Genomic DNA, 11382 nt, shown 5'->3' on the forward strand with positions numbered 1-11382 from the left:
AAAAAAAAAAAAAAAAAAAAGCACATTTAAGGACACAAAAAGCATTTAATATTTTTTGCTCTAGTATTTGAAACATCTGGTTCCATAAACAGCTTTAATATTTGTCCTCTGCCTAGAATAGCTCTGCCCCTAACCTGAGAGGCCAGCAAGGGAAACAGTGCCAGGACCCGGCCGGTTGGGCCGCCCCTCCCGGCCAGCTGACAATTCCTGAGGCGCTGCAGCCGTGAGTCCCGGCCGCCGCCGCCTCCTCCTCCTCCTCCTCCCTAGCACTGCAGGGCCAGCTGTACCCACCCCACCACCCACTGCGCTCTGGGCACAGGACATTCCTGCCGGGCGGCTTTTCCAGAATCCGGGCAGGGCAGCTGCGGGGCGTCAACGTGACACGCTTCGGCGAGAAAGCACCGAACTACCCGGGCGCGGTGGCAGGGCCCGGCCAGGACCTGAGGAACTGAGGGCAGCCAGGCGCACCTGTGAAGCCGGCCAGCACGGCCGCAGGGATGACAGGTTTGCCCTGCTCCACCGGGTCGCTGCGCTCCTGGATGTAGTCCTTGAAGGATATGGTCGGCTTGCCCAGGCACAGGGTCTGGCTGCAATCATCCTCGAAGCTCTCGAAGGAAGGCACGCGCTGCACGTCCAGCAGGGACGACTGGCTGTTCCAGGAGCGCATCAGCGAGTCTGAGCTCTCGAAGCTGTCCCCACCATGCTCGGCCGAGTCATGGTCTTTGGGCTTCCCTGGAAGAACAGGTGGCACGTGCTGTGGCTCCCCCAGGACCCGGGAAGGGCCCAGAGCTAGTAAGTAACCACCCGGGCAGGTCTTGGGTCCAACCGCCCGCCGTGCAGACACACACCCTCCTGGCGCAGAATCATCAGACTCCTCAAAATGTTCCTCAGCTCACACGCCTACTCCCCGGGACAAGTACATATTCAAATCACACTTTCCATCAACGGAAGAGAGGACAGATCACAGCCTCACACAGTGGAATATTGCACAGCAATGAAAAAGAAACAAATGGCTACAACACGCATGAAGCTCAGGCATGACTGGCAAAAGACAAACTTAAGAAAATATTCCATGTGATTTCATCTGTATGAAGTTCAAGAACAGGAAAAAATAACTTATGACAGTAAAATGTTCATGCTTTCCTCTTCTGGTGACAACGCTGTGGACTTGGAAGAGGTATGAGGCACCTTCTGGGTGCTCAAACTTCCGTTTCCCTTTGGATGGTGGTCACTGAGGTGCAAAACCACACAAAAATCCAGCCGGTTGTCTAACCTGAGATCTGCGCACTGTGCATATTTTAAGTCCCCTTAAAAAGAAATCTGTCACAGTCTTACATCTGCACAAAATATCTCGCTGGGGAGGGAATTCAGCTTCAAGAGCAGGGGCTGTGTCTTGCTTACAGCATCCCTGCGGCATGTGGACCAGTGTCTGAAACCTGCCAGCTGCACACCGGCCTGGGCCCTGCAGCACCTCCCGAGGCTGGATGCAGGATCAGAGGACTCAGAACCCCACACACAGGCAGCGCCCATCTTACCAGTGCTGCTGGCCAGCAGGTTCAAGCTGTTGCTGGCGAAGTCCTGGCCCACGGAGCAGTAACTGCCGCTGACGGTGCTGAGACGAGACTTGGAGAACATCTGAAAGTCCTGCTCGGAGCTCAGCACCCCGGGCGCTGTGGACGATGGACAAAGGGCGTCCAGGAGGCCGCCTTTGGGGTAACTCGGGGTCTGCATTCCGTATGCAGCCTGCTCCACGCCAAAACCTGGGGCAGAGGGGCAGAGCTGTTACAGCTGGCGTAGAAGCCACGGTTAACTGCACTAGTGGATCACGGCGGGGCCCAGGAGCAGCCACCAGCACCGGATTCTGGGGCAGAAGCTCCAAGCCCCCGGTTCAAGCACACCGCCGACCATTCTGCTGCCGCCTCTGCGTCACGCTAGACTCATTTCTGGCGATGACAGTCATTGGCCTCTTACTGCACAAACCGCCCCGCCCAGAGATGAGCCAGGGAGAGATAATGACCCTTACGCAATTTTAAATTTTCTACTAGTGACATTAAAAAAAAAAAAAGCAAGAAACAGACTTAATTGTTCGTCTTAATGGACCGAAGGTATCCATTATCACCCTAGGGTGTAAACACTATTTATAAATTGCCAAGGAGGTACTTCACAGTCTTTGTTTCACATTAAGGCTTCCGGATCACCGAGCCCTAGATTCTGGACACATCTCAAAGTAGACCAAGCCCCACTGCAGCGGCTCAGCAGCTGCCTGTGACCACTGTGGGGGACGGGAGGCGCCGGACTGTCCCCGGGACAGGGGCCAAGAGTCAGGTCTCGAGAACCAACCGAACTGACCTAGTGTGTTGTTGTTAATCCACTGAGGGACTGAGTTGAGGTGCGAGTTCTCTTCATATTGATCCTCTGCCTTTTCCTGGTTTTCTGTAAAACACACACAGGCTGCGTAAGACGGCAGGTTCCAGTCAAAGCTCCACCGCAGAAACGCTACTGCCTGGACTTCTGTCACCCGGGGTGTCTCCGCATCACCACACTTAAGAGCTTCCCACCACGCCTGAGGGTGTCGCGTGTGATCCCACGTTCTCCTCAGATCACCCCAGACACCCATCTACTTTTCTAGTAACTAGAGTTTTCCAAAATTAATGAAATCTTTGGCAAAGTTACATTTTCTAATGTCAGATCGGAAAGACCCCAATCAAGCATTTCATGCATTCTTCTGTTAAAAAAAAAAACAAAACAGTTCAATGTTGACGGAGAAGCACGTGCCCAAGGACTGGGGACACAGGGGGACTAAGTTTGTCCTCCGTGTAGAAAGCTGTGATGGGATCTGTGAGCCTGCGAACTTCGAAAGGAAAAAAGGTTTGCATTTGCTAGGAACACACACACACGCATGCACACACACGCACACACACGCACGCACACACACACACACGAGGGTCACAGAAAAACCAGCTAAAATTTGCCAAATGAGCAGGTTCACCGGCATCTTTCCAGTTGAGACCCAAGTTCAGAGAACATTTGAGGGTCTTTAAAAAAGTGAGTCTCCCTGGCCCTGAGAAGTTGGAACTAAAAAGGCGCTGGTGGCAGAAGCCGGGTCTAGTGGAGGCTCTGGATCTATGGCAGATGTTGAACTGGGATGTGTAACTTGGTCAGGAATACCGTCCCCACTTCAACCAAGGTGCCCATTTTCTTACACCGTTCAACCGAAATGATGCCTTCTCTGTGTTTTTTAATTCCAATGTATTCTAAACATTTTCATTGGTCTTTTAAGTCCTAGATCAAGGCTGTCTGTACTTAGCGAGATTTCTGTTGATGGGTGGCCAGTTTCCGTGTAATAGCTCAGTGGGTAAATACTCATCAATTACTTCCTTGTTTAAATACCGAACACTCCTGCCCGCTGAAATTCTCTGCCGGATTCCTTCTAGACTCAGGAAAACTCCGAGCTTAGCTGAGTAAAGCCTCCCTTTCATTGAAGCTGACTTATCTCCTGCCATGTAACGTGAGCTCAGAACACACAGAATTCCTGCTGCCCACGCACCCAGTCTGCCCCGGCCACCACGACCAGTGTCGCCGGCAGCACCTGAGCGGTGACTCGAGCTCCTCCAGGCAACGACCACCTCGCCCCATGGTGTGCCTGACTCCCTTGAGGGACCGGGGCAACCCCGCGGCTGCAGACACCCGCCCTGCCCTGGTGCCCTGCACTGGCCAGCCAGCCAGCGTTACCTTTGATCATCTGTTCCAGATGCTCCCACAGAATGTCACCCACGAAGTCAGGTGCCAGCTCCAGGAAGCGCTCCTTCCCGAGGTCACACAGGACCTGGCCGTTCATGCCGAAACGCTGCAGGTTCACATTCACCAGGCTGAACTCGTTGGTGGCCCAGAGAAGCCACTGGCACACCTGCTGCTCAGTCCACAGCCAGGGGTCTGCCAGGGAGGAAGAGGAGACAGCTGTGGGTGAAGGGGACACGAAGGCAGCAAGACCAGGCCAGCACCCAGGCAGGACCCAAGTCCCAAAGCCCCAGACCAGGGCGCCGGGAGACCGGCTCAGGGGTCTGCACCGGCCTTCCCTCTGCAACCCCCAAACAGCAGCTCGGAGCCAGGTCCCATCACCCTCCTGACCCAAGAGAGGCAGAGCTGACACTTACTCCTGGGGATGCCCAGCCGCCGCTGCTCCTTCTGGAAGCCGCTGAAGGTGGCCTTCAAGGCCTGGCTCATCACAGCCTTGCTGCAGGGGGTCAGCAGAGGGAGCTCGCAGCAGGTAGAGTCTGGAGAAAGAGCGGGGGAACGGGGGCGGGGGGCAGAGGATGTCAAGGGACAGCACCAGTGGAGATGCAGAGAGAGCTTAGTTTGCAGCAAAGAACAATTCTGTCCTCAAATCTTAACTAATTTATTTTCTTTCTCTTTTGTTTGAGACAGGGTCTCGCTATGCATTTCAGGCTGTCCTTGAACTCACTTCCTGAGTGCTGAGGTTACAGGTATGCACCTCCACGGCCAGCAACACGATTTCTTAAGAAATACTTACAAATGTGGGGCTGGTTATGGAGCGCAGTGGCCGAGCGCTTGCCTAGAACGTGAGTGGCCCTGGGTTAGACTGCCAACACATCGATAAAAAATCCATATTTAAATACATAAAAATATGAACAAAATTTTCTTAGCCAGACCTGAGAAAACATGACATGTCTTAGAGCTACACACATGGAGGAAACCTGCAATAAAATCCCAGATTTTCCTATCTTGCAGAACTTTGGAAATCAGGGGTGCCTAGGTCCAAGTTTTACCTACGCCTATTTTAGAATTTTAGATGACACAGCCAGCTGTAGCATTTGATCGAATGCCCTAAAGGGTCACTGGTGTGAAATGCGGAGTTGTGTCCATGAAACCAGCAGTGGGCAAAGGGACTCGGGAGTGGCACCCAGAGCTGGTGCTCAGCTCCCCAAAGCAGCAGCCCCTCCGAGTTTCTGGAAAAACAATTTTCTCTGGGATGTGCTCAGAAACGTGAAGACCGACACAGGGCTGGCCACGCTGTGCTTCGCTCACGCAAGCTCACGTGTTTTAATTCATTTTCCTGGCTGTATCTTTGTGGCACCTACTTGAGCTGGCAAAGCAACTTCTGGAATGCTTCCAACTGAAAGCTCTATCAAAGCAGGTGCAGAGACACTATCTAACCCACTCTTCCCTTGCAGTGAGAATACACAAAGACCTCCAGAAAGAACGGCAGACACAGATAAGGACGGGGAAGTCTATGCTGTCCGGAATCCGGAGGGGAGGAGGCCAGATGACTTAGCCGCTATGCACCCAGGATGGAAAGCGGGGGTCTGGGGTGTTATGTCTGCTCTGCAGAGTGGACAGGGAGGGAGGACAGCGTTACTGGTGTCAAGGAAGCCCCGGGCTTCCCCTGCAGTGTGTGACAGCAGCCCACTGGGTGCCACGCGGGATATAGACATCAGCGTCGCCAAATTTACTCCTAAGTCAAAGGATCTTCTCCCAGGTCCACCTTTCCACGGGCCAGGATTCATTCCTTGCTCACCAACTTTGTCTCTTTATTTACTGAACTCCTTAGGGAAATCACAAGGCCAGGGAACAAATTACCATGAGAAATGGAGTCCAAGCCTGTGGGCACTTCCTGGAGTGTCTGCTCTTCGTTTATGGAGGGGAAGACGGCAAAGAGCGACCCATCGAAGGTGTCAAAGGCTGGCTGGCGCTGCAGCAACCGAGGGGAAGGAAAAGAGGAGATCCAATGAGGCGCCGACTTAATTAATTACCTACCGTAAAAGTGGTCCGAGGGCAATCTCCACTAAGCCGGCAATTACAAAGCAGCACCGAATAAACCACTAGGACTGGAAACACATTTCCTAAGAAGGTCAAAGTGACCCACAGGATTCCACCGTTCTCTGAATTATTCAACTAACCTCAGCGAGCCAGGAGGACTGGGAACTGCAGTAACCTGCTCAACCTCATGCATTAAATAAATCTGAAAATGACAGAATCTTAGCACCATGCCCAGAGGAAGCTTAGAGATCCTTTCTGCAGATTCCTGCCTCTCTGATTACACGGGAGGAAAATTTAACCAGGCTGGGTGTATGGGAATGAAAACACCTATAAGCAGGTACCTTCGGTGCAACAGAGCACAACGAAAAGCAAAGTACTGAGTAAAAACTGAAACAAACAAACAAACAAAAAAAAAAAGAAAAGAAAGAAAAAGAAAGAAAGAAAGAAAGAAAAGGAAAAACTATTCTCTTTTTGGAAGCATTTGCTTTGAAATATTTACCATGAAACAATTTCAGAAAGAACTGGGAACGTTTTTCCTTACCAATTCCAATGGTTTAGAAAGCAGTAACATATGAAAAGAATTCCTTCAGTTTTCATTTCATATCAGTGAAGGGTATTAAAAGGAACCCCTCAACTTATTCCCCAAGGCAAAAGATTTCTGAGAGAAAGAAACTAGCACAAAGACAAAAACACCGAAGTGAGGGCTGCTAATCTCATACAGTATTTGTGGAGGGGGAAAAATCCGCCTTCAACGGAAGATGCATTTCTAAGGCATAATAAATGCACTCATTTATCATCGCTTCACTAGCAGAGGAAACCGTGAAGAAAGGTTCCATTTTTCCAACATAAATGTGGAAATCCCAAGTCATGTGTAATACAATGACCCATCTGTTGAGTCATCAATTTAAAAATGTACAACACATTTACAAATAAAATCAGCTGTGTGCTTTCTTTCAGAAATGCAGAACGGCGAATGACGCCTTACAAAGGAGGGGAGGCAGAAGTTGGGCACCCACCCCCTCCAGCACCCTAACACCAGGACAAACCCAACCGACCCAGTTGGAAAGGCTCATCGAGGTCTGTAAACTGAAGGACAGCAGGGCTTGGTTTAGTGAAACAGCCAAATGTTCAAAAATTCCCACTAGCACTGCCCAGGCGGACGAAGGGCTGCGTTTCCGGACTTCGAGTTCTTTTTTTAAAATCAGGAAGCCAAAGAACAATACAAATCCCGGCTTCCTATTTCAACACATAAATTTGGGCAGTGACTGTTTTTTCTCCGAACGCACACATCACGGGAGCATCATCAAATTCTAATTCATAGAAGGATTTTCTTCGGGGTGTGGTTTCAAGTTAGCAGCCTTAGTTTCTTAGGTCATTTCTGCTACCTTAAACCATCTGACCAGATCAAACCGAACAGTCATTGAAGTTGGCCGATTTTTCTCAGATAACAGAAATACTCGAGGCCCAGTTCTGGTTCTGTGGGGGTGGGGTGGGGTTGCTGTTAGCAGACAAACAGCCTCAAAAGACAGGCAAAGCAGAAAAGGCCAGAGACCCAGCACCAGCAGGCCAGACCCTAGCTTTAAGGAGGCCAATCCGGAATCTCTGCTGCTGGAAGAGCGCACTGCACAAGTGCAGGAACAATCAGATCCCGCTGTCACATTTGGAGAAAGCAAATGGGAAATCACTAGTTTGCGCCTGGAAAGAATGTTCCCAAAAGGAATTATGACAGAAGCGCCAGGAGATCTGTTTGGGCAGTGTGGAGCGGGCTCTTTCATCTTTCCTCTGTTTTTTCTGTTTACGTAAACAGGCCTGCTGCTCTCTGCAAGGCTGGGACAGGCGCCTGAGACCTGGTGGGCCTCAAGGGATTGCATTTCTCCTCAGAAACAGCCTTCTCCATCGACCAAAACTCAAACCGCACAGGAGGGCCGTAGGGACAGCACACACCGCTATCACGATCACAGGATCTGTTTCCTCGCTCGCGAGGAGGCTCAGACACAGAAGGCCCTAATTATCTTCAAATTAAATGGTTTCCTATCTGGCAAGGCAAGAAGAGCCTGCATCAAGATACCCATTTTACAGACCAGAAAACTTGAGGCCCAGAGAGAGAAAGTAAGCACGGTGAAGAGTCACACACGAGGCCAGTAAATTAAAAAGCTGGGGCCAAACCAATTTTCTGGGACCTGGCCTAGTATTTTTTCCCTAGAGATGGCGTTTTCCAATCTGTAAAAATAAATAGTTTCTTAAAACGGATTAAGATGTGCTTGCTCACCTTGAGTGTCCCTCGAAAACTGTTAGCTACAGGAGCTACTTGGTCCATATTCTTGATTCCAAAATCATTCATCTTGAAAGAGAAAAGGAAGTCTGCGTCAAAGAGGCAACAAATCACAGGCACGTTTTCAAGAAGTCCCGTGGATGCCTTGATGGGAGTTCCGCAGGTGACAGGTAGTTCACACCTGGCTCTGGGAATTCTTATCTAAAAGGATTTTCTCAAGGGTCTGAGGAAAGCAATGCTCAAGAGTAACGACAGGGGGGAGCCACTTAGTCATTTAAATAATAATGCAGATCCCTCTAGGAAATCCTACCTAGACAGGAGACCTCCTCCGATTCAGCCATTTTTGGCCAGTGGGTCAGCTGGTGGGGTCCTGCCTTCCACTGGTTTCCATGGCACTGGCTGGCAGCCCAGGTGAGGTTATGGCTGGGCATCGGGAGGGCAGTGGCCCACCTCAAGTCTATGCAGGGCACTCTGCGCTCCACTTGGGAGCCTGAGGGACCCCTGCAGCTGCCCTGATCAGATTCAGGAAAGCCTGCCGGAAGGAGTTACAGAGTGTACCCCCTTCCCTCTTCTGCTCCAAGAGGTAAATAAGAAAGCACACCCAGCAGACAGGTAGCAGACCTTATGAGCAAAACCCTCTTACAAGGCCCCAATCCTCCTGCTCTGAGTATAGAGCTCAGAATACTTTGCTGTGTGTGTCACCTGGCCGTGCATTTCTTCAGGAGGAAGTAAAACCAAGTACCAATCTCCCCAGCTGGATTCTGAGGTTCTGAACTTAAACATATTGATTGGTCCATGAGGGATGATATGGCGGCCACCAGCCACGGTGAAGCATTGTGCTCTGAGAGGAGGATTTCCAAGATTTGGTAGAATTGGTAGAGTAGGATTTCCAAGAGGACTCAATTATTTATATGCACACTGCATGCTTACATATTTTGAATACAGCAGGTTAACTGAAATCAGTTTCACCTGTGTGCTATTTTTAACATGGCTGGTAGAGAATTTAAGACCACACACATGACTTGGAGTTGGAGAAGGCCGTGCCAGACTGAACTTTCTGTGGGGTCCCAAACCTGTCCTTGTCCGTTCGTACAAGTTGATAAGGAAGGAAAGGCACTGCTAAAATGCTGCCAGAGAGCTAAATAAAACAACTGAGGAGCTACTCGCCTTCCAGGGAGCTGGGTGAGCCCTGTGAAGGTAGCTTTAACCCGGGGTCCCCAGCCCAACTCCATGACTTCAGAACTACAGGCCTTCAGCCAGCAATATGGGGTTCCCCTAAGCACCCACCTCCGGTCTCCTCTGGGTGCACCTGCCTGTCCCCGAACCCTAATCACTGTGCCAATCTCCAGAGCACAGTGGTGACAGCAAATAGCACTGATGCATGGTTAAGTATTTTACTTTGTATTTTCCTATTTTCTCTTTATGGTCAACATTTACAGTTAAACCATTGCCTCAACGACCTGTAACCCCCACACACACCCCTGAGTGAAACAGGGCAGGGGCAGCAGGAGTCCCTAGTAAGGGCTGGAAAAGGCTCAGAGCGGCAGAGGCCGAGTAAGTCCCAGGCTATGGGAGGGGGGCACCGTCCTGCTCTAAAGTGGCCACATTGGTTCAGAATCTCCATCTGGTACCTTATGTCACCCACTGTCACACAGCAGTCAATATTCTCCACCAAGGAAGGCTGCCAGGACACTTCGCCTGGTCACCAAGACCCAAACCCTGCGCTGGGGGGCCCTACTAGGTCCCGTCCGTAGGTCCTGGGATCTCCTGCATTCCTGAGATGCAGATGCCATGGGGCCCTGAAGTGAGGCCACCAAGCCGGTAACAGGGGGGTCCCTGGGCTGGGACCACACAGCTGTAACAGGGCCCCAAAGGCAAGGTGGAGCCGAGGGTCTGGACCCCGGCCCCCTTCACAAGCTGACAAGAGAACGCAGGACTATTACTGAGAATCATGAAACCCTGTCCTTCGCCACCTTGCGAAATGCTCTTTCTTTGGAACACTATGTAATCCTACCCAGGTGAAGTCAGCCCAGGCACCTGTTGGTAAAACAGGCCTCCAACAAAAATCCCAATAGAACAAACAACCACCCCCCAAAAAAAACCAACCCAACAGGACAGACACCAGGAGTGTTGGAATCACTCCCCCAGAGCTTGACTGGGTAGCGCTTTTTGGTCACTTGGTTTGTCAGATGCTTGCCCACTTAATTCTATGTTTTTTAGCAACCCATAGACGGAGAATGGGTATGGACGGCAGGGATGCGACAGCTTTGGCGGCTTTCGTGTACAAATACCAAGAGAGAAGGCGGCATACCACTCCCACATAAAGACCTGTAATTACCAGCTACACAACACAGTTCTTTTGTTGTCCAGCTTTTAATGAGTTTTGTACAACCCATGGAGAATTAAAGAGCTCTACTAAATAGTTTCAGGCAGACACACAAATAATCAAATTTAAGCTCACTTATTCTGCTCAACTTGGCTCATTAAGTAGGCAGACGGGGTCACATTTCTTTATATAAATCGGTTTCAAGTTTGGGTCCTTTCGGTCCTGAGGGATTGATTTTTTGCTTCTGAGCAGAAAGAAAAGGAAAAAGAAAAATGGCAATAATATAAACTCTGAAAATGCTTACGTTTCAAAACAAGGGGGATTTGCCTGACAACAGTATTCTTACTGGAACAAGTAATCTCTTACGTAAGATCAGAGCACAGGTTTTTATGTAGGTAAATTTGGGGGAAAAAAAAAATCAGAACCTGTGACACACTTTTGAAGGCTGGATTGCTTGTCGCCTGCAAAGCAGTTCGGAAAGATGAGTGACTAACCCCAGCAGAGGGGTCTGACTGTCTTCCCCGGGGACGTACGGTGTTCACGCTTACTGTACCGCGATATTACTCAGAATTTTAATAAAACTTAACGTGGAGATGTATCTCCCCGTTGGAGGTGGGGTGGGATCTCAGATAAGGCACAGCGCTTTCATTGTGCGGAACAAATCAATCTCTATCCGGTGAATTAACCCAAACGACTCCTATCTCCACTGAGGACTGCTCACGTCTTTACTTTGTAAACAGTAGAGAGTCAACTACGATTTTAGACTACCCTGAGAATCGAGTACAGGCTAACCTAGATCTCATGCGCTTAAATTTAAAAAAAAAACCAGCCAAACAAACAACCCAAACAGGCAAATTGCTCAGGTTTCCCCTTCATTCAAATACTCCAAGGAGGATAAAAAACGTAAAGGCCGCGTAGCGGAAGCCCCGCTCCGAAGGTGCCGGGGCCCAGGGGCCCAGGGGCCCAGTCCCGGTCCGGGAAGTGGCCGAGCAGGGGACCCAGGACC

General features: G+C 50.3%; 1 protein-coding gene across 1 annotated transcript in view; it reads right to left on the reverse strand.

Moving 5' to 3' along the window:
* The window catches only part of Ets2 (ETS proto-oncogene 2, transcription factor), a 15437-nt gene extending 4202 nt beyond the window's left edge, over positions 1-11235 (reverse strand). Inside the window, exons 1-8 of the mRNA XM_010636541.3 lie at positions 10512-11235; positions 8048-8119; positions 5599-5710; positions 4155-4274; positions 3733-3933; positions 2350-2433; positions 1536-1760; positions 469-732 (exon numbers count right to left, since the gene is read on the reverse strand). Coding sequence (XP_010634843.1) covers positions 469-732; positions 1536-1760; positions 2350-2433; positions 3733-3933; positions 4155-4274; positions 5599-5710; positions 8048-8119 — 1078 coding nt within the window. The 5' untranslated portion in view covers positions 10512-11235. The remainder of the gene's footprint in view (positions 1-468; positions 733-1535; positions 1761-2349; positions 2434-3732; positions 3934-4154; positions 4275-5598; positions 5711-8047; positions 8120-10511) is intronic.
* Between the last annotated feature and the right edge of the window lie 147 nt (positions 11236-11382).

The sequence above is a fragment of the Fukomys damarensis genome, unplaced genomic scaffold, assembly GCF_012274545.1.
Source record: "Fukomys damarensis isolate Sample0158 unplaced genomic scaffold, DMR_v1.0_HiC HiC_scaffold_24, whole genome shotgun sequence".
Lineage (NCBI taxonomy): Eukaryota > Metazoa > Chordata > Mammalia > Rodentia > Bathyergidae > Fukomys > Fukomys damarensis.